We start from the raw sequence: 23,215 nt of genomic DNA on the forward strand, positions 1-23,215 counted from the left end.
CACATATTAACACAGCTATGTTTATCCCCCTAACAGGATTGAAGACCTCTGATGACCAGCTCCCCTGCTGTGTCAAACAGGTCAAGCAGTGCATGAGAGGTGGTGTAAGAGAGAGATCAGGCCGTCAGAGAGGTCAGGGCGATGAGTGTCTATAAGTGTGTATGAGCTAATGTAAAAAGGAGAGAGAGGCTGAAGTTAAAGGTGTGTGTCAGTAGCAGGAAAAACAAATTTAATGTATCTTCAATCTTGCTTCTCATAATCCTGGAAACTACAGAGAAATGATTTATTGTCATGAAATGATGTAACTCTTTTGTATAAAATCATATAAAGCCGGTATTTGTCTCTGCTCACCTCACCACAGGCTGCTGACATCTGTCATGGCTAGCAACTGGCTTAACCAATAAGAGCCCGGAAGGGAGCTAAGTGGTCACCTAGCACCTAGGAAATAACCTTGACTGTGGTAATCTGGACCAATAGGATTGGGACAGGCTGCCAGGTGGCTTTCAGCTGGGACCCATGGGTGACCCTTAACATTAGAGCTGCTGACCTTTAGCAGAAAGATGTTTTTATGTGAACTGATTGGATCCCAGCAAAAACATTTGTTACACAGTCATTAAAATTCAAACTTTTACTAGAAAGGGAAATTACTGATAACTAAAACAGTCGAAATACCATCGTAGCCATGCCTCCATAGTGAGTGTTATCAAGCATCATTCATCCCAACCAAGCAGATTTATGAAAAATAGATCCTCAGCTGTTAGACTGTCGTTACACTTAATGTGCTGGAGTCAGTCTAAAAATACTCAATATCTCCCCTGCTGCTGAGAAAGCCTTCGATAAGGTGGGGTGTCCATTCTTGATCTCCACCTTATCTTACTTTGGCTTGAACTCTAATTTCATTACATGGGTAAAATATTACATAAAAAACCAAAGGCTGCTGTGATGAAAAATGGAGTGCCGTCGCCCTTCTTTAACCTCTCTAAGGGGACACAATCCATTTTCATAATCACCCTCTCCTACCAATTGTCTCTCTTGCCAGTAGCCTCTCAGAATCAGTGATGTGTGCATATCCCTCAAGTAACACGTATTTAAACTTAGACACACTGTCTTGCTTTTTACTTTAACAATAAAATACTCCTTTATGCATTTCTGTTGGTGAAGCTTGAAGCGCAAAACTCTGCATCAACTTTTGTTTTCCTGACAGTCGCCATGATGCATTGATATGATTATTATGTTATGTTCAGGCACAACTAGGAGGGACATGTTAGTGTAGCATTTTATGTTGTTTTCTTGATTTCCTCTGTGCTGAAGGAAGGTTTTTTTTCTTAATTAATTAACTTTTTTGTATATCTGAGTTGCTTTCTTGTATTTACAAATTGCCCTGCAGTCCGAATCAAATGGTGTCACGGGCCCGGAGGTCAAAGGTTGCCCACCTCTGCTAAATCACGTGGTGCCCAGCCTGTTTGGGCACACAAGACAGTAGAGAGCAACGATACCACGATGATCAAATCAGAAAATAAAATTTACAGATCTACGAATTCAAATAAAACATTTCAAAAGAGCAAACTGACATAACTGAAACAGTCTGTTATGAAGGTTAGAGAATACTCTGTATTGCTTTTTTAAAGTCTTTGCTAAAGTCTCATCATTCAACTCAACATACTGCCTTGAGACAACCAAAACAAAGCATGATGGTGAATTTTTTATATAGCACTGTTCACTGAACACGGGGCAATGAAATACAGAACAAAATTCATCCTCATGATCACAGAAGCCATTTGACTTTGTGGCTTTAATTAGAATGTGATTTCTTTGGCTCATTACAGATATCCTCCCTCCATTGTTTCTCCCAAATACTGGAAAGTTCTGATTTGACTATGTTGATGTTAAACTGTAATTAGTTTCAGAGAAAATGTTGGAAAAGCTGTGGAAGGATGCAGGAGTTGGGAGAAATGTACGCTTCTCACATTGTGTAAATCATTTCTATGCTGCTAAAGTGCTCTGGATTTAATGCTAAACATATAGCACCAGTCAAACCTTTGAACACGCTGCCTCTGATGCTTTCCTTTTCATTAATTTCTACATTGTACATCAACAAGGAAGACATTAAAACTATGAAAGACCAAAGAGTTTTATATTTTAGTTTCTATCAGATCACTACAGATGAACATAACCTCCTACAAAGCTTTAAAGGATCAATGATCCCAATAAAGATGATATAATACTTCCATTCCACTAAATCAATTAATTATTTAGAAAAATCTCTTTTAATTCTGATTAATCATCCATGAGCTGTGTTCGCTTGGGGTAGAGACAGCTTCATTTGTGTTGAACAGCAGCCGCTATGCAGGAACACTGAGGATGAGATGAAGGATGAACCGATCTGATCCATCACAACACAACTGTCATGTCTTTTCTGGCTGTCGCCTTCTCCTCGACTTGTTCATTGTGTCCTTTATTCAGACGCCAATACAGAAACAGCAGTGTTAAAAACTGAAGGTCAACAATAAACTACACCCACTATTATTAATGCGGGACTTTTTTATGATCCCTCATATTCCTGTGAACTCTAAGACCCCCTGCTGCATGGCAGTGTTTCGATTAAATCCCACTGTGTCCGCTTAATCTCTGAAAGGGAGCACATGTTGTTCATTCTGGGATGAGTCTGATTTCAGGGACTTCAGTCTAAACTCTGGTTTGGTAGGTGTTTAATAGTACTTGGAGGGTTATTTTATGGCATAGCTGCTTGTTGAACAATATTATACAAAGGCAGTCTAATAGAGAGAGGGGTGGACAGTAATGGTAAAGGGAATGAGATGTGTTAGTGTTATAACCAAGAGCAGTGATGGGCATAGAGAAAACAACCACCAGAACATACAGAAACTAACGGCTGCATTATTATGTATTTTCTCTTGTCAAATCTCATGAAAACATAGCCCAGTAATTTCTAGAAAACAGCTGCTCACTGTAGTTTTTGACAACTGTTCCTCAAACTGGAGCAGCAGTACATTTGTTGGGGACTATTTTCAGTGAAGGTTTAATCCACATTTGGTGATTTAGTGAGAATTTCCAGCAGCTACCTATCCCACTGTGAATCAGCTGTCCACTGTGGACCCCTACACAGGTCTCAGCAACAGAGGCAGAGGCACAATATAATAAGGAGGAATAAATACAGGAGAAACAAAGAGAGAGTGTGTACAGTGAGGTGTTCTACCTGAAATGTGAATATCTGGTGGGCAGATGTCAGGAGAAGATGAGGACACGGGGGCTGGCTCCTCTGTACAGATCTGCAAAGAACAAACCACAAAAAACCCCCGAAGACAGTTATATTAACACTCACAAGATTTTAGGTTTTCCAAAGTTAAAGCTTTGAAGCTGCTTTGGCGGGACAGGTCTGATTTGTCAAGGAGACCTTTGAAGTGATCGTGTCCTGCTGTTGTACTGGAAATACTCATTCATCAACTACAGCACATTATAGAACAGAGATCTCTGTGGAGGCTGGAGTTTGTCACAGGAATCATTTTAGACTTTTACACTGTAAAATCAGCACAAACCTCCTGTGCATTAATGAACGTCATGTAAACGAATCATCTAAATTGCAAATTGAGAATGATATGTCCTTTGGTTATTCATGTTTTAGTAAATTTTAAAATGGAATCTCAAGATTAAAGCTATTTCAAAATGAGTTTTCAATTCCATTTTAAAATCCATTGATTATAGAACAGTGCAAGAACAACACTTGTTTTTTTAATCCAGTGCAGTTTGCTGGCTGAGAAAAACCTCTAAACTTTCAGCTCTGTTCACCAGAATCATCTTTTATCTTCCATCCCAAGCTGATAAGAGAGCCTAAGATGTGTTTCACAAACCCAATTATTTTTGGCTCACTGTGAAATACTGCTGTTGCTGTTATTCTATTTGTTTCTATTGCTAGATGATATTACAAAAATGTTACACGAGCTGGGAATCCACTGACAGATTGTTCACAGCCTTGACGCACTGTGGTATGTTTTTCATGTCTCGTATAAAGAGGAGCTGACCTCAGGTGACCTGATGTGGACTTTTAAACGTCCAGAGTTGTAGTTGTTGCCTGCAGCTCGTTGGATCCCGTTGTGGAGAGATGTGCTGCTTGGAAAAAGTCCTTTCCCTGGGATGAAGGCTATCTCCACTGTGCTGTCTTGGCTGGGGACACAATGAATACAAAGACATTAGTATGTACACAGTGATGGATATACAAGCTGAGGGCAGAGCACTGAATACAAGTACAGCTGACTCATTTCTACTCTGATCACAATCTGTCCACAGAGTCACACACTTCATTCACTGTGAGTTACTCAAAGAGCAACTGGATACACATGCAGCCCTCACCTGAATTTGACCTTGTTCAGCATGCTTTTGGCCTCCTCGTGGGTCACACCTATTAAGGACTCCTTGTTAATGGCAATGAGCTGATCTCCAGGTCTCAGACGTCCATCCTGCACAACATGGAGACATTTAGTCACGCTGAGCTGAACAACCACACAGATGCAGTGTTTTCCTGTGTTAATGGTAAAGTGCTGGGATGTTACAGTGACTCTCAAACCTTGTGAATAACTATTTGCATATGAAAATTGTGGCATATTTGCATATTTTACAGTGACTTTGACCAACATTGCTCTTCATTAAATACGCGTAAACCACCTCCCATTTGGTGAGATACTTGTACTTCTTCTTCTTTTTTTAATGCCAGGTGCCATTTGAGTGAATGACTCCTCCTGAATAGATGTTACAACTAATGTTCTACATTCTGCCACCTGCTGTACCAGATGGGAGTGTAGCAAACAGTCAGTGAAGCATGCCATCAATGTTACATGAGAAGGGTAAACGAGAGAATCTCACAAAAAATGGGAGGGTTGACAGGTCTGTCCCTTATGACTGATGAGCAACAGGGGGACCATCCTCTCGCCCTTCCTGTTTACTCTACACACCTCTGACTTCAGCTACTACTCAGAGTCATGCCACCTGCAAAAGTTTGAAGGGGATGACTGTGGACTTCCACAGGGCTAAGCCTTCTCTGACCCTTGTATCCATCCACTGCAGGATATCTAGATGAGTCACTCCTGCAAATACAATAGGCTAGAGTGGGCTGGGAACACAGGGGCCCTCTGCATGAAGGGCCAGAGTCAGGTATACTTCCTGCAGAGGTTCAGAGGCTTGAACATCTGCAACAAGATGTGGCAGATGTTCTGTCAGTCTTTGGTGGCCAGCACTTTTATTCTGCCACATTCTAGATGGAGAATGAGGGACTCTAACAAGCTCAAGAAGTGAAATAGAAAGGGCGTTCATTGGAAGAGTTAAGCTGGACTCTTTGGAGGCAGTGATATAAAACAAGATACTACAGTTTACAGATACAGGTTAGCATCCTGAGCTTCTCCCACCCATTCCACAACACGCTGGTTGAAAAGAGAGCATCTTCAGCCAAAGACCTGTACCCCCAAGGTGTTCCACTGACTGGCTCCCTTATCTGCTGGTAGCCATCAAACTGTTAAACCCATCTCTGCTTTGTTGCAATATGAACATGAGTGGACTGGGAGACTGCTGAGGTTCTTAATGGACTTGCTAATTGGACTTCATAATGCTATCATCTGTTACCAATTGACCTGTTTACCTGTGGAACGTGTTTTTTGAGCATATATATATGTGTATACATATACACACACGCACACACACACACACACGTATCTATCTATCTATCTATCTATCTATCTATCTATCTATCTATCTATCTATCTATCTATCTATCTATCTATCTATCTATCTATCTATCTATCTATCTAGTTTTGATGAATGCATGGCTGCATAATTCCCCAGCTGACTCATCCCATACAGGAAATCACAGTGCATGAAATGCTACCTTGCTACCTATGCCACACAGGGGATTAAGAGTTGGGATTTGGAGGAAATGGACAACCTGCCTCCATAAGCACAAAACAGGAGGTGAGAGAGTCCGTGTCAGTATATGTTGTAATAGAGCCAGGTATTAGTGCACAGTGTTGAGTGAGTTAAAGGGACTTAATGACAGAGTGGACATACAGGTTTGCTTTACCATGCCCTGTCTCTAACACAGCTGCATGTAATCTTGCTATCCTGTACCATTTTCCATCTGTTATGGGGATTTTGAGTGTGTAGGTCAGTGAAAAAGAAATGGGCCAAATGAAATCTCTCTCGCCTCATCCATGAGAACATCTTCCAGTACTGATGGTGGATAGAGATGTCTATGAAGTTTAAAATGATTTGCTTAGTCAGAACCTTAAAAGTGCATGCATACAAGAGTTCACGTATACATTTTATACTAGTTATTAGCTGTGTGAGTGCTAGAACAAATAGCCAAGAAGCCCCTGAAGCTTGGGGGGTATCACATTACTGGCAAGTGGTAATGTAGTTGTGCATTTTTTGAGAAAAATCACAAACATTTTGCATTTTTCCTGCATTCCTAATGATTAAAAACTCAAGGAGAAACCAGTGCCATGGATGTGGGAAGTAGGTATGCAGATTGTTCTCAATAACTTAGGTTATCCTTGCCATTCAAATGAATGCAAAAACATGAATATTGCACCATTTTGTATGAGGTCACACACACAACATCTGACCTTATAAATCAGTGACAGTCAACTGGAGGCCCGCTGGCCACATCTGGCCCATCAAAGCTTGCCCAGCTAACATTACTCATGAGTGGAAGAGGCCTAGTCCATCCTGAGAGTGATTAGCTTGCCAACCCCTGGCAACGAGCCAAAAAGTCTTTAATTCATAGTTCACCCACTCTATAGAATCAGATGATTCTCCAACTCCATCCTCTGTATTCTGTGGACCCACCGCACACATCAAGCTGATGCTTCGTCTTTGATGGGAACATGGCCGGTTTTCTCTGAGTAAGGCATGTCCTTTATTTTTAGGGCTTTTGCCTGGGCACTTTTGTGTTTCCAATGCCAGTTTAAACGTGGCAGGTTGTCCTGAGTCAGCTGATCACGTGCCTGAAAGCTTCTCAGTGGGCTGCAGTGACACCAGGTGGGCTTTGACATCATTCATGGAGGATTCAGAAACATGTTTAAGTAGTCTCGATCATTCCGTAAGGCAATAAGCAACAGATGCCAAGAAAAAATTGTAACAACAACCTGAAAAAGCATGATGATACACACCACCAACAACCATCACACAGTCCAATTGTAAACAGCACCGAAGAGCGTGCTGCCTTTAAATGTTGTTGACTCAATAGAATCAGTCACAGACACACATTCAAAAGGGAGCCCTGTTGTAATGGAGATGCAAATCTCTGCTGCCGGGCTGACATGCCGAATCAAACTGAGTCAAGCCAAGCCAGCACATGTATTGTTATCAAAATCCAACTTTTATTACGAGCAGAAAGTCACAATAATCATACAAGACATTTGTACATCTTGTACCAAAATGCACAAACCAGCACTCAAACAACTCTCTACAGGGATCAGTGGATATTTTCTTAGCCCTGAGGTCCTCTGATTCACCAGCATCTTGAATTCAAATGATGTAAAACCTTGCAGGACATATGCAACAAGAAAAATCTGCTTAGAAACAGCTTTCTCCAAGCATAAAAATACAAGTGCACATTCCTGTATTTTCTGTCTCTCCCCTTCATTCTCCTTCTTTCTTTCCTTGTCGTATTGCCCACAGTTGACAGTGAGTGGGTGGACAGAGAGGCAAGGAGGATAGGATTGGGGAGAGAGAAGCAGAAAAGCTGGAGAAAAGGAAAAAGGCAACATTACAGTCAGTGCCAACAGGAGGGGTGTATAGGATTCTTTCAGTACACGTGTCAACTGGATCACTGACCACATTCACATGCACACTAATATTCTACAACTCCAAATCTGACAATAATCCTGTGTATCCTATGCATTTATATTTATCAGGTTTTAGGAGAATTCTTTGCACAAGTACATACAGAGTATGCTTGCTTCAATGCTCCTCAAGAACTAGGGCTATGCTCCACGACTGATAGCCAAAACAACAACAAAAACAAAGTCCAAGTTGCAATAAACTATAATTATCCTTGAACAGCAGGACAGTAAACTGTGTCTTGCTCTTATCTAATCAGTCAGCTGATACACATTATCCTTATTTGACAAACTGGAGCATTGCATTGACGAAGCCTTCATGTTAACGACACAGCATTCATTTGCTGTTACATGTTAAAGGCCTCCTGTGAGGTTGCAGTGTCCAGCACTTGGTGCCTTGTTTCCATCAAGTTCAATTCAATTCAATCTTATTTATATAGCACCAAATCACAACAGAAGTTGTCTCAGGACACTTTCCACACAGAGCTGGTACAGAACAAAGTCTTTATGGTCAACAAATGTGTTCCCTATATTCCCTGAGGCAGAGGCCAGTGTGCAGAGCTCATCCATCACGTTTAACAGCAACTTGCCATGAGGAAAAACGGAACATTTACTTTTTTCTATCACACTTCAATCCTTATATGCTTCCACTAGTGCACTCCTGAGCAAGATCTTCAGCCCAAAGCTAGCCAGTAGCCAGTCTTAGTGAAAAAACAATCTGAAAAAATAAATAAAAAAATAAATAGATACGGAACGATCAGTAAATAAAATCATCCTGCTAACAAATGGTGTGTGTGAGCATGTGTGTGTATGAGCGAGTGTGTGTGTGTGTGTGTGTGTGTGTGTGTGTGTGTGTGTGTGTGTGTGTCCAGTGCCTAATATATTTTATTCTTCTAAGCCATAGAGCTCCATTGCTGTCCAAAAACTATTAAATATACACTGTACTGTTAATGGAAACACTCACTAAAGCAGTAAATGTGGATTAATACACTGCTGAAAATAACCACCAACAGATGTGGTATTTCCTCCTGTTTGAGCAAGAACAGTGCACTGCACAATGAGCAGGTGTTTTAGAAAATTACTGAGCCTCTAAAAAAATATATTTGTTCCACCAAAAACATAAATCTTTAAAAAAAAACTCAAAGTGCTCCACACAAAGTAAGGACTGCAGGTGCTGTAGCATGTGCACATCTACCAGTAAAGACAAAATCCTCTGCATTGTAATATGTGTGTGCGTGATGGGGGAGCAGCCGCAGGGTGATGCCCTATGCGGAGTCCTTGCTTGATGGCTGACCTTCGTACTTGGTGTAGTGTGTCTGCTCTGGGACTCTGGGACTCCTTTAACAGAGCAGCGCTGACACCAAAACAACACAAATGCCAAGAAATATTCAAGCAGTGTTTAAAATTCTTTAATCCAGCATGAATTCCTAAATATTCAACAGGATTTAATGAACTGACAGTATTGTTTTTGCCACCTTATGGTAATCTCTTCAGTGAGTCAATGTGACACTTCAGGTAACAGAGGAACACTGCCTACATTCTGTGCCTTAGAAGAAGCAAGGATGGCATAGTGTACTCTCACTGAGCACTACTGGTTGATTTGTTTATTACTGATAATATTATTAGAAGTTGCAACCTTTGGATGATGCCGCCTCTGAATTGGGACTCAACCTATTCAACCTTTTCAAATAACACCTATTCATCAAAATCCAACTTTCTTCACCATGAGCTCTGATTTGCAATTTTTATACATAGCAACAATTTATTTCAAATTGCATCACATTTTCAGAAAAACTGCTGCAAACTCAGTCAATCTGGGCCTCTGTAATCACTCAAAACCCCTCATGATCCCGGTGTGACTGACTGTTCTACACTAATGAGCCATCTTATTGTTGAGAGGATTCCTTATGAATTCACACAGTCTTAGATGATGATTAGGCAATTTAAATCCAGCAGCTGTGGGCATCACTTGATAGTGTTCATGCCTTGTGTTGCTTAAGCTGAATGCACAACAGTTTTTGAACTATGCTCCTCCTTGCTTGTTATTTTTGAGAGTTTGCAATTTTCCAGATAGCTACCTGTATTCATTTGTACATTAGCCATTGAATGCTTTGATGACAAACACAACCGGTGCATTTGCTTTGAGACCAATTAAAAAACCTGCACAGAGAAGACCTAGACAATGAATCTCCTGCCTTAAAATGTTCACACTGCACAGGAATTTATCACAACTGACTGTTACATCACAACAAATTATAAGCATCCTTTAAATCACTTGAAAACTCAATTCAAAACGGTTACATTTGAAGTCTTTAGATTCAGATTTAACCATGTAAAGCACCTTTACTGAGTAGAGAGAAGCTAAAATAGCTCTACACTACTACTACTACTACTACTACTACATCTGTGCTTCTTAACCTAATATTATTAACCTAACAAGCAGTGTTGGCTCCTGACAGCACTCAGCCAACTTAATTCCCCATTAACACTATTTCAGAGGCAGTACCAGATCCTTGTGATGCAAGACGAACAGCAAGATTAGCTGCAGTAACCACATCCCTTCATCAACTGTCAGTCAGGTAATGTCTCCAATACAAAAGTCAAACTGTTGAGGCAGGACAGCTGAGTTACTCTCAGCTGAAGATTACTCTCAACATTGAGTCAATCCAAAATCACCACTCATTCCTTTGGAGGGCTGTTGAATTAAACGTGTTTTAAAAGGTCAATATGAATGTTGAGGATGTATTTGGTATTGCATTACATTATGTTTTGGGCAGGTGGTTCAATCCCTACAGTTAATATGTCATTTCTCTTATTATGACAAATATGTAATTTCCAGTACTTCACTTAATTTCATAACAAGAAAAGTCCTTGTTGTCAAACCTTTTCCGCTTTGGAAACAAGATTAAAAACTAAAAAAAAAAAAAAAAAGAGAACTAACAATGTGATGACACGTATGACAATTGTCCCTGTCGAGGAACAAAAACTCAGGGATAATGTGAAAGATGAATGATTATATGTAGGAATCAACTGATGAGTAAAAATGCATTATCCTTTCCCAAAATACTGTGACTTTTGTTGGTTTACCTGCTGCAACCAACAAGAAGCATCTAGCGGTTCAATCATGTCTCAGCTAGTGATGTTAGCCAAGTTATTTTATTCCTTTCAGTTACTTTAAGTTAATGTTACTTTCAGCTACTGTTACACATTTTCCTTAAAGACGAATACTTAAAATTAATCAGCATCAGCATGTTTGAACTCATGAAGCACGTGTCTGAATGGTCACAGATATTGGTGACCACTACGTAGGTGGAGGTGACAGACTTACTGTATGTCCACTGAGACAGCTAGCCACAGAAACAGGATCAGCAGGCTGTGACCTGAGCATGGCTCAGCAGTATTTTACACTAATCTGAGGCCAAAGCTGCAGAGGTCTGCTCATGCACTCTGGACTTGCCTTCTTCCTCCCTCTGTCTCTCCTCCACCTTCCTCCATCACGCTCGCTTAATTTCCCTACAAGAAGTCCCTCAATGCTGCACTGCATCCATCATGTCATTTATCCAGGTATCCTCGTGGCCCCTCCATAGTGCTCACGGTACACGGTGAGCATACTGAACTGAATGTGTCAGGTTCCTCAAGGACCAGTATGATTCATACTGTTGTTACCACGCTGTAGATAAATTGTTAGCTGCAAGTGATGCAGCATGCATTAGTTTTAAAAATGTTTGTTTTATTACAGAATTACTGCTAAAACTACAATTCTCATGAAAATTCATCCAATCATGGACACACTACCAAAACAAAGGGAGGTAAAGCCAGACACGATCAACCATAGTGCATGGGAGTGTGTCGGCTGGTTGTGTAAGAAGGCATCTGTTAGCTGACATCTAAAATAATGTGTATAAACCAGTTATAACTGTTTGTCCTTCAAAATATTTAATATATTATTTTTGCTGAGTTTGTTAGAGCAAGGCCACAATTTTCCTCACTGGACATTTTTGATATTTTCAGACTTTGCTGTTTTGTTTACACAGTAAGAACATCATTGTATGGATTGGAACAAATTACTCCCTTCCCATCACCCTTCTCCTTCAACATCTGCACATTTGGGATTTAATTTTATTTAACTTCATTTCTTACCCGGTGACAGTCTCCTCCAGATAGCACCTCCTGGATGAAGACAGCAGGGCCGTCGGGCCTGTTGGAACCTCCTCCGATGGTGATGCCCAAACTGCTGGATCGTGCCACTGAAATGAGCTGAATCACCCCTTCGCCTGGATGACTGAGAAAATGCAGACACATAAACAAGTCGATCTTTAAGGTAAAGACAGAAGGCTCTATATTTGTGAATGAAGGAGCTGGGCATGAAGCACAGTCCAGTACGCAGTGCCCAGTGTGTCAAGGGAGTGCAGGCCCACTTTTGTTACTTTTGGATCCGGGGTGTACTGCAGGCTTGGGGAGCACATTAACCTTTCTTATGCCTCCATGGCATTATTGTGGCACAGTTTGATGAGCCAACTGATATTAACTTATCTCAGATATATCTGTATTGGGGCGGCTGTGGCTCAGGAGGTTGCCTCATTTGATCTGCACTGTTGACCTTTTCTGAGCAGGCAGGATGCAAATCTGCAAGCCACAATTTTCCAACTCAGCCCCTTAAAAACAGGAGGGCAGTGTCATGGTTGATGTGAATCCTGTAGAAGCAAATCTTACCTGAGGGAGCGCAGCATAGGCCCACTGCTGTTGTACATGTTCTGAGAGCCTGCTGGGCTCAACAACAAAGGACTCTGGGAGCGAGATGAGGAACCTGATGATGTACTATCCAAGTAGCGGCCTCCTTTGGAAAGGCAAGAATAAAGAACAGAATAATAACACAAAGCAGAAAGAGAGGTATTATAAGTCCAATTCCCAAAAAGTTGAGATGCTGTATAAATCCTAAATAATTAAATACTGAAATTATTTGGTAATCCTTTTTGACATATCCTCATTAGAAAACAGTACAAAGAAAACATATTTCATGCAATGATTGCTGTAAATATATGCGTATTCTGAATATGATGACAGCAACATGTTCACAAAGACATTGGGACAGGAGCAATGAAAGACTCTCATTGGCTACTGTAGGATGTGGACATGACATGGAAGATCCTAACTCAAGCCAAGCATGCTGTCAATTGAAATGTCTGAGTGCAGCAGCCATCTTGAAACCAAAACATCTTCAGCATCTTAGAACAGAGGAAACGTAGAAGATCTCATTCCTGGCTTATTTGAAATGATAAACCAGGTAGCTAGTGTTTTGAATGACATGTTACTGGACTGGATCATCTGGACCTTTGCCAATGTAACCAGATTGTTTTGATCACTGGATTACTATGAGACTCCATAGATGAGTTGCCACAATTCCATAAATGGTTGTTTCTTACTGTTGATTGTACCTGCTGTCACCAGAATCTTAGCGTTCCAACAATGTATGGCAACAATGTATAACTACAAACTGAAACGCAGCGTTTATGTCAACAGACAGGCAGGCGGACCACTTACGACTCTGGGGTGTAAAATCAAGAATTGTGAAAATGGCAAAAAGAGAGATAGACACTTCCAGATTATCTAATTGTTCAGATGAGGGTTAGGAGGCAAATTTCATTGTGTCTAGTGTTCCATATGGAGAACAGGGCAGGGAAGACATTTTTCACACATTTCAGATACACTGTACTGAAACAGAAGTCTGTATTGTCCTGTTAGACATTGCTTATTACTGAGTGACATGGAGCACTGACTAACACTGATATTCGACCAAAACAGCCCAAATATGCATCATTTGCTTTTCTCAGCTGCTGCCTTGGGTAAACATCTACTTCTTTGCTGTTCTCGATTTCAAGGGTAAATCTCATTGTTGGGAGGTTATTCAAACAAATCAGAGTAACAAGTCCGAGCAAAGCGATGAGTCATTGGTGTTCAAATTAAGACTGACTTCAAAACTTTGTCAAGTCAAGGCTGAAGTCCTCAGATACAAGTCCAAGCCATGGGACTTCAGTTTCTCCACATCTTCATGTGTCTGCCACGTACAATAACTCTGCCAGTTTTGGTGTTTTACCAGACTGCAAAGAAAGCAGATTTTTGCTGTATATCAACAGGATGACCATAAGTCCATGCCTCCTCACTCTGGAGCTGATGTACTCTGATGTATCAACACCATCCCCACAGAGCACACAAGACTGCACACATGCTGGAGCCATGTTTTAACAAATCTGTACCAGCTGGCTGCCTCCTTCTCGACTGAAACAGATGTTGGCAATTGTGTAATGGACAAATGCACTTGTCATAAGGCATTTTTAAAGGCAGACTTATTCCATCTACCCCTTAGGCTCAGTACGCTGTTGAAAGGTCTTTTCTTTTTTTTTTCTTTTTTTAACATAAAACAGTACACAGACATAATGCAGAGAATTTGTGTGAACGCAAAAAAATACAACTTCACATACATTTAAATGAGCAGAAGGTCTGCCCACATTACATTGCAGGTACTGCTTGTGGAAACAAAATGATGATGGCAAGCAAAGGACTATGTAGGACATGCCTACCCTGCTGGATGGGAGAGTTGCGTGTTGATCCTGTGCTGCCATTAGATCCATACTTCTCCAGCAACTCTGCAAATTCTTTCCTATTCAGGGAAAGCAAAAGAGAAAATGGACAAGATGGAAATATGGACTGAGAAGCAATTGCATTGGCCAAGACAATGTCTGAACAGACGAAGCTTGAGTTGACACGAAAAATAAATTCTGTTGATTTATGAAATCATAGTGGTTTTCGTTTACTGCACAGAAGAAAAAGCTACATGATGATTACAGTGAGATAAAATATTAGAAATCATGACAGTGGTTACTCTATCACTCTATTCACAGGTGTTTAAACTTCATTTCAGACATCTTCATTCTGCTGGATCTAAAAGCGTTCAGTATGTTGGGGACCAAAATTTGGAACAGCTGACCACATGATACATAGACACCCAAAAACAGTACAGATGTGAAAACGTTTTTAATTACAAGAAACAGAGCAAGCAGAGATCAGTGAATTTATTTAATGTTAAGAAAAAGCACTACTTGTTTTTTTGTTTTTTTTTGCATAATATCTGCAATAAGTAAATATGTGTCACATTTAAGTGTGTAATATGTATGAACAGCAGACTTTGTTGTTATCGTGAAAGTTATGGAAACCTTATTATTAATGTCACACTTCAGCTGTAACACCTTGTTTATGCTGCATGCTATTTCTACTTTTAATAAATTCTTAAGTTTTGCATGTCCCTTTCTCAAGATGCATCCAAGCTGTGTTTTTATGTTTGGTTTTCCAAGTTGTCCTCTTGTTAACTGCTTTTATATCACAGACTGCTGTTGATTGGATACCAGTTTTTCTAGTTATGCACAGAAAAATCAGGCAAATGAAGAGTAACTTAAAGATAAATATGGGTTCATTTGGTAAGAATATGAGTCACTTGGCATGTGGTGTCACTCAGATAAAAATAGTTAATAGTTAAATCGGCATATTTCAGTAAAACTCAGTTTCAGAGGAAAACAATATATACTGACAGGAAACGGTTTGTCTGAGTCCTGTTTTTGCCACCATGTTGCTGTGTTGTAGATTATCATCTACAACACAATATGAGATTCCCTGTGGATAATGGCTTGAATGTGGTGTTTCTAAGCAGATTATGATAAGCAGTCACATTGGCTCTGTGGTAAATAAGGACAAAAATTGTTCTTGGACAGCAAAAAAAGATGACCTCAGGCTGCACCTCTCTCATAGCCAGCAGCAACAGATGAATGGATGAAAGATGCCTCCAGCAGGGCTGGCTCACTCATGCCACACTGAAATGACGGCGAATAATCAGAACAATGACGCAGTCGTTACGTTGTGACAAACTGTCACACTCATTCCATGCGTGCTCCATGTGTCTGTAACACATGTATTAGCTCCTCAGGCATTACACTGCCTGACAAAACCTGACATCCAACTTTAAAGGTACCTTGTATTGTCACTGAAAAGAATAACAAATGGTGTTTACATTGGACATTTCTTCTCAATGTGAAATTTCTGTCCCTCACATCATTGTGTGGGAGGTGCTCCCGGAGGATGGGGTTGTATGGTCCCTGTAAAACCGGAGCAGGAGCTTGGTCCGCATTGCCGGCGGCAAGTAAGTTGGACCTGTTCCCGGTGCATGTTGGACTCCGGCAGGGCTGCCCTTTGTCACCGGTTCTGTTCATCATTTTTATGGACAGAATGTCTAGGCGCAGTCAGGGGCCGGAGGGAGTTCGGTTCGGGAGCCGGCAGATTTCGACTCTGCTTTTTGCGGATGATGTTGTTTTGTTGGCTCCCTCGAGCCAGGACCTTCAGCATGCACTGAAGCAGCCGAGTGTGAAGCAGCTGGGATGAGAGTCAGCACCTCCAAGTCTGAGACCATGGTTCTCGACTGGAAAAAGGTGGCTTGCTCCCTTCAGGTTGGGGGAGAGTTCCTGCCTCAAGTGGAGGAGTTTAAGTATCTTGGGATCCTGTTCACAAGTGAGGAAAGGATGGAACGTGAGATTGACAGGCGGATTGGTGCAGCGGCTGCAGTAATGCAGTCGCTGTACCGGTCTGTCGTGGTGAAGAAGGAGCTGAGCAGAAAGGTGAAGCTCTCAATTTACCGGTCAATCTATGTTCCTACCCTCACCTATGGTCATGAACTTTGGGTCATGACCGAAAGAACGAGGTCCCGGATACAAGTGGCTGAAATGAGTTTCCTCCGCAGGGTGGCGGGGCGCTTCCTTAGAGATAGGGTGAGGAGCTCTGTCACCCGGGAGGAGCTGCTCCTCCACATCCAGAGGAGTCAGCTGAGGTGGCTCGGGCATCTCTATCGGATGCCCCCTGGACGCCTCCCTAGGGAGGTGTTCCAGGCATGCCCCACTGGGAGGAGAACCTGAGGAAGACCCAGGACATGCTGGAGTGACTATGTCCCTCGGCTGGCCTGGGAACGCCTCGGGATCCCCCCGGAAGAGCTAGAGGAAGTGTCCGGGGAGAGGGAAGTTTGGGCGTCCCTCCTCAGACTGCTCCCCCCACGACCCGGCCCTGGATGAAGCGGGAGAAGATGGATGGAATGGATGAATGGTGAAATTCCTGTTCTCTTTCATTATTATCATTATTCTCTTCTCTTCTATTCTCTTCTCTCTCTATCTCTTGGTATCAAACAGACATTATTGACATGCATGTCTAAATCCCTCTCTTTTTTCCTTCTGTAATACATTAAGATTTTTATGAGTTATCTTAAACTCACACATCATTCTGTCCGATCAAATGTGATTTGGGGCCAGTAGCTAACACTGGCCATCATATAAAACTACCTCCGACCTGTTAGCTAGTAAAGTACTATCATTGTACAGAGGAGCGTGTCAGGGTGTGAGCTCATACAGCTTACACACTTTTCCAAAGAAAATATGTTTGAGGTCTAATTCACTCACCTCTCCCTCTTCTTCCACCTCCTGATAACAGTGCAGATTAAATCAAACCCCTGAACGGTTTGATTCAAACCTTCTAGTATAGTCTAGTCTACTTCACTAGTTCTAGTTCCATTTCACTCAGAAATAAGGACACTGTTTTCCATGGACTTAGAGGCCTCACAAACATGCCAAATGCTTTTTCCACTGTATCTCATTAAACAGGCGTGGCCAACCATTTATCTCCAAGAGGTACATGAAAACAAAGAATCATACCAAGAGTCCTGTATTTAAGTTCAAACTATTCTGTCTTCAAATCTGTGATGCAGGGCACCTAGAACACAGGTTTACCAAACTGGCAACAATGAGATCTGACCACAGCGTTCGTTATATAACAGGGTGCACTATGCATTCTGCCATGGAAGCAAATAGCTAAAGCATATTTCTTCTATAAACTACAGCAACAGAAACACTTTGTCACTTAAACATTAGCATGTGAAAGTTGTTCATGGGTTTACGTTTGTGTCTCAATACTGAGTGTAGGATGGGACATTTTGAGAAAAGTTTTTTGCATGCACATGCATACAGAGAGATCATGAGACGTTCACTGTGCATCCTCACTATTCATCCTCATACAGCACAAACTCTCTGTGACTCATTTCTAAGCACTTCACAGTACATTTTGATTCCAGGAAAGATTTTTTCCAAACACATAAATCCATTTTTGTGGAGAAGTTGTTATGACACGAGGACAATTTTTCATGTGAATGGGACATTTATGACAGATCAAGAGTCAGTCTTCTCTCATACCTTCTTGACAGAGTTAATATATGACAAACAAACTGAATTTCATCTTGTTTGTGGTCATGAATTTGATGTGGTTGAAGCAGGTTAACCTTTTGTCAGAGTAGGCTTTACTGCAGTTATGATAATAGTAATGTGATTTGATTTTCCTATATTATTTACCAAGGCTCTCACAGCTGCTCAGCATGCTGCTAGTGCTAGTTTTGATTTGTTTTGTGAAGAAATCTGTTTGGGCGAGGGGGGGGGGCTCACAGTCATAATCCCCCCTCCTCCCTGCCATCCACTCTCCTCCCCTCCAGCTCCTTTGCTCTGGCCTGCAGGGTAGTTAAAGCACAGAGCACAGATTAACACACAAGGCTCATCTCATCAGGAGTCTGCCCTTGGTTAAGCTCTCTCCCTTCCTGTAGTCTGCTGTCGTTCCTCAGATGGGGGGTGGGGTGGGGTGGGCTAAGGCTATCTCACTGCTGACTCCATAAGAGTAGTAATCACCTCGAAACTACACTACAGATGACTTTCACATTATAACCTTCATCATCAAAACATGCCACTCGTCAGCACTTTGCTCACATTCATGCAGTTCTACATATTCACACAAGGATCTGCCCAATAAATCCACAGGCTGCTACTCGCTGTGTCACAGAGTTATTAACACTATTAACTTCTAATTTCTGACACACATCCTCTCTAACAGCCGAGGTGTAAATCCTGCCTATGTCAGAGTCTTTTCCCTGAGGATTACGTACAAAAATGCCACATTTTTTAGGAAATATCAGGGCTGACACGTACATGTGCAACAGTCTTGCTCGTCTAAATATGCAAATCCACGACGACCTTTGTCAACTTTATATTCAGGATGATGTTGTCTGAGGTGGATTTGAGGGGAAGATGAGGTCTGCTATGCTGACAGCTGGCACTGACCTTGTTCCCACCAAACTGGCTGTGGTCAGATTTAGAAAGCTGGTTGAACACTAATACTACAGGCTTCTGTCATCGGTAATGAAAGCATTGCCATGTGTTACACGTATATCCATAAAATAAGATCCATAAGATATGAATATAAGAGCAGCAGCATCTTAAGACATTACAGCTAAAGAAAAATGATCCATGGTTGTTTCTGCTTCTGGTCTTCTTCGTGGTCACACTGGCTTCTTGAGTAAACAACAGTGTTGACTGACAGGAAACTCATCCAGTGGAGAGCTTTGGTGACATCGTCCTGCATCATCAGATGAAAATCTTATTCTGGTGACGGACAGGAAGACATGCTGCACTGATGTGTTTATTTATCTTCTGAGCTCAAAAGCAAATAATGGATTATGAGCATATTCATCCATGGCTGCAACCGGATCATATGTCATGATTGTTTAAGTGCATGTAGAAAGCAGTTTGGAACATAACATTGCAGGGGAGCCAGAAATTTGAACAAAGCTGAACTATCGCAAAAAGGCTTTTAATCTTGGTTGAGATGGGAAAGTTGTATGAATAAAAGTCAAATGTGGCAAAGTTCAGTGGAAACAGACTGTGAGTAAATGATGACATACTGGAAGCTGTGAGTTAAACTCAAGCTTCCAGTGAAGAGATAAGGACTGTCACCTTCTTCACATTAATACACACAGAAATGTTTCGGACTTGTTTTCTACACATCTCTTCATCATTTCAGCTTTGACTAGAACTCTTTTTACATCTTGTTGTCTCCTCTTCTTCTCCAATGGTTTAATGGCCCCCAGCTGGAGAATTAGTGGCACCCACTGTTCATCTCTATGCACCAACAACACACAATACACAACACACCTCTGTTTGAACTGCTTTTCCCTTCCTGATATGACTGCATGTTACCATGGTTACCACAGCATCCTGCATTTACAGATCACGTCCTACAGTTCAAATGTGGTACAGTAGGTTAGAGGGTTTACAATCTAATCCTGGACTATTTTCAGTTTGGAGAAAAGTAAACTCAACATTATGGACTCCCTGACTCACACCGTAAACACTGACATTTACTCACTTTGCTTCCTCATCTCTGGCTATGAGAAGGCGCATGTGATTGGTGGCCGAAGCGGCTCTCAAGACGTCCACAGCTCTGTAAAATAAACAGAGGCACAAAAGTATAATTATAATATTGTTAGAGCATCACCGCAGTCAATCCTGTGGTTAAAACAATGATACAGCAGTGAGACTTGGACTGGACTACCTTTCACTTGTGACTCCCACTAGACTGTCCCCGTTCACCTCCAAGATCTGGTCTCCTGGCATCAGGTTTCCTGTCAGAAGTCAGAGAAATATCAACTGATTTTTGTCCTTTAGTACACAGAGGAGGAATCAGCTCCGAGAAGAACTTGTTATACAGGATCAAGCAATGGTGGGAAAACATTTCTATTTCTCAGCAAGGCGATGACGCCTTGGACAAAGGTAAGAGGACCAGAGGATTCCCTGTGTGTGGCTTAGAGAGAGAAAGCAGTCAGGGATGTCCTGACAAATGGACCAAAGCCAGGGATGTCCAGAGTCCTTCAAGAACGCTTCAGCACTGGAAGACATCTGACAGCAGCAGATAAAACTGAAGAGGAGCGATGAACATAACATGGCTCAGGTGGGCTGTGGAGTCTCCAAAGCAACATTCATGTCTACAGCCCAGCTCTTTTTTCTATGACACCCACTGTGGTGAACCTGGACACTTTATCCACATCATGCAGTGTTCCTCAGCTCTAAAATTATGGCAAGATTGCTGAAGGTACAAACAGACTGGATAGGACTCAGTCTTTATTGTGACTCTGAAGCCAGAGGTTTCTCATTTGTAATTTGTTTTTTGGGTTATTTGTCTTTGTTTTTTCTGGTTGATGTCTGGCTGTCTTTGTTTTTTCTGGTTGATGTCTGGCTGTCTTTGTTTTCAACACTTTATAAGAGACTACCTTGTCAGTATGTGGCATACTGAATATCACGGTCTTGGTTCAGGGATATTCTTTTCCACACTTGTATGGCTTGAGGTGAGCATGAGAGCTCTCAAGTTTCCATTTTTTTCAAATACACTTATTTTTCTATTAATGTCAGTTTACATATATTCATTCTCTCAAATGCTGTTGTTACATGCTCTAAAATGTGATTTACTTTTTCACTCTTTTATGTTTAGTTTTTTAATTACGTGTAGATATTTATTTAGCCAGGCAGATAGCTTCTCAAGAAGCACTGAGTGTGTGTGTGTGTGTGTGTGTGCGTGCGTGCGTGCGTGCGTGCGTGCGTGCGTGCGTGCGTGCGTGCGTGTGTGTGAACAAGAGGTAATGATTATCTTTGTGCCGTTTGAATATACTGTGCTGACATGGCAGCGGTTGGGTGTAAGTCTACATAAGGTTTGTTGGTTATTCTTGCTGACGATGCTGCTTTATTTCTGTGAACTTTACGCACACGCTGAAAATATTAAATGCAGTCTTGTGATGGAATTACAAGTGTGAGAATTCTTCACAATAATATATTCAACTGTGTAGATCTGCTACACAGCCAAAACCTCAAGGCTAACATGCACTACGACCAGACCCTCAGGTCTTTGTTCCCTCCAGCAACCTGCTCATCACTCCACCCAGTCCCGACCTTTCCCCCTCCTGGATCTGTGATGGTGGGATGAACTTTCCTTCTCAGTCCGGCCTACAGTCACTTGAAATATCCTTAAATGTCTTTGAGAAACACTCCACATCCTCCCAGCTCCTGTCTCACTCCTCTACTTTTCTGGAAAGCAGTATCAGACTTTGGAGATAAGGATTAAACCTCTGTGTGACCGACTTCTAGTCTCTGCAGCTTTACGCGTTACATTTTTCATTTGCATTTTCAAACATTTAGCTGGTGATCTAATCTAGTGAGACTTTAAAGGCACAGAATAAGTAGAATAACTAAGTGTAAAAAAAGAATGAAACCAGATCCACTAAAGGCAGAATGTGATATGTATCAGTGATTAGGCGTCATTGATTTATTGTCTACATGCTGCAGGGCAAAGCCCAAGTGACGGTGCCCTCTGATAAAAACAAAACAATTGTGCTTTCAGTTGTTCTTTTTATCTTCTGTATGCATGTGTGGTACTGGAAAACAGCCTTCTTTCAGACATCTAGAATGCTGCCAACATCTCAGATGTTTTAAGTGAAGCAAACAGGTCTGGTGTAGTGGAAGTAGTGAGCTGCTGTTTGTGTACACTGAATGAACATCCTCAACATTACTTTGATGGTGAACTTTATATGAATGTCACAAATAAAGCAGTTCTTTGTTTCATCCTCTCATCTGTGCCCCGTATCCATCATTTATGGCACAAAAAAAGTAGGCCATGACACTGTGGTGGTGTGTTTTATTCATGTTTTCATACTCACATGAGCAACACTCCAAAAATACTTGCTGTGTCACTCCAGAGGTCATCAGTCTGTCAGGATTTCCACTGTGTCTAACATACACTTCAGTTCTAGTCCTTATTATATCACTCAAGACATTCTCAGCTGTCCTTATACAGCAAGATTTTTACTAATCATTCATTCATATTTACCATCTATGAACACGTTAACAAGGTTAAACACTTTTATTTCATTAAATGTTTCACAGCAGCTTCAAGTATGTGGTATAATCAGACCTGGCATATGAGCGGCCCCCAAAAGCTCGGGCCCTCCCACATAGGAATTAAGCCCTCCGAGGAGAAATCAGCATTATTATTGTTATTATCATATCGGTGCCAGTTATGTCACCAATGTCACGTTCTGCCATGACAAGAAAATGACATGAATGCATGACTGCCATGATAACGATTGATAATATCTTCAAAACTGCAAGTTTTACCATTTTTAAATTGCTTTACTGTTTATTTTGTTGGCTAACTTGTTGAATTTGGCTTAATCACGTTCCACAGCTAATGTGCTGGTAGCATCTTCAGCCAGCATAAGTCTAACTGTTTAAATGTTAGCAATAGTATTTCTGTGTGGAAATGGACATAAAAAAGTGGTTTAGCAACAAGAACACCTCACCTAATGAGGATGGTCACTGCAGCCACGCTACAAGAATCTGCTACCACAAGCGGGAAATAGCATTGACATTAACACCAAGCTAGCAATCACAGCAGGAACAAGTGCAGGTACCACCGTGCCA

At 41.4% G+C, this 23,215-nt stretch overlaps 1 protein-coding gene across 3 annotated transcripts in view; it reads right to left on the reverse strand.

Annotated features, from left to right (window-relative positions):
• Positions 1 to 23,215, reverse strand: part of LOC139344145 (syntaxin-binding protein 4) — a 75,232-nt gene that overhangs the window by 13,479 nt on the left and 38,538 nt on the right. For all 3 annotated transcript variants that reach the window (XM_070982098.1, XM_070982097.1, XM_070982099.1), the window contains exons 4-11: positions 20,301 to 20,370; positions 20,115 to 20,189; positions 14,423 to 14,502; positions 12,558 to 12,681; positions 11,985 to 12,126; positions 4,366 to 4,472; positions 4,038 to 4,179; positions 3,215 to 3,287 (exon numbers count right to left, since the gene is read on the reverse strand). In XM_070982098.1, the coding sequence (XP_070838199.1) occupies positions 3,215 to 3,287; positions 4,038 to 4,179; positions 4,366 to 4,472; positions 11,985 to 12,126; positions 12,558 to 12,681; positions 14,423 to 14,502; positions 20,115 to 20,189; positions 20,301 to 20,370 (813 nt within the window). The remainder of the gene's footprint in view (positions 1 to 3,214; positions 3,288 to 4,037; positions 4,180 to 4,365; positions 4,473 to 11,984; positions 12,127 to 12,557; positions 12,682 to 14,422; positions 14,503 to 20,114; positions 20,190 to 20,300; positions 20,371 to 23,215) is intronic.

The sequence above is a fragment of the Chaetodon trifascialis genome, chromosome 15 (genome assembly GCF_039877785.1).
Source record: "Chaetodon trifascialis isolate fChaTrf1 chromosome 15, fChaTrf1.hap1, whole genome shotgun sequence".
NCBI lineage: Eukaryota > Metazoa > Chordata > Actinopteri > Chaetodontiformes > Chaetodontidae > Chaetodon > Chaetodon trifascialis.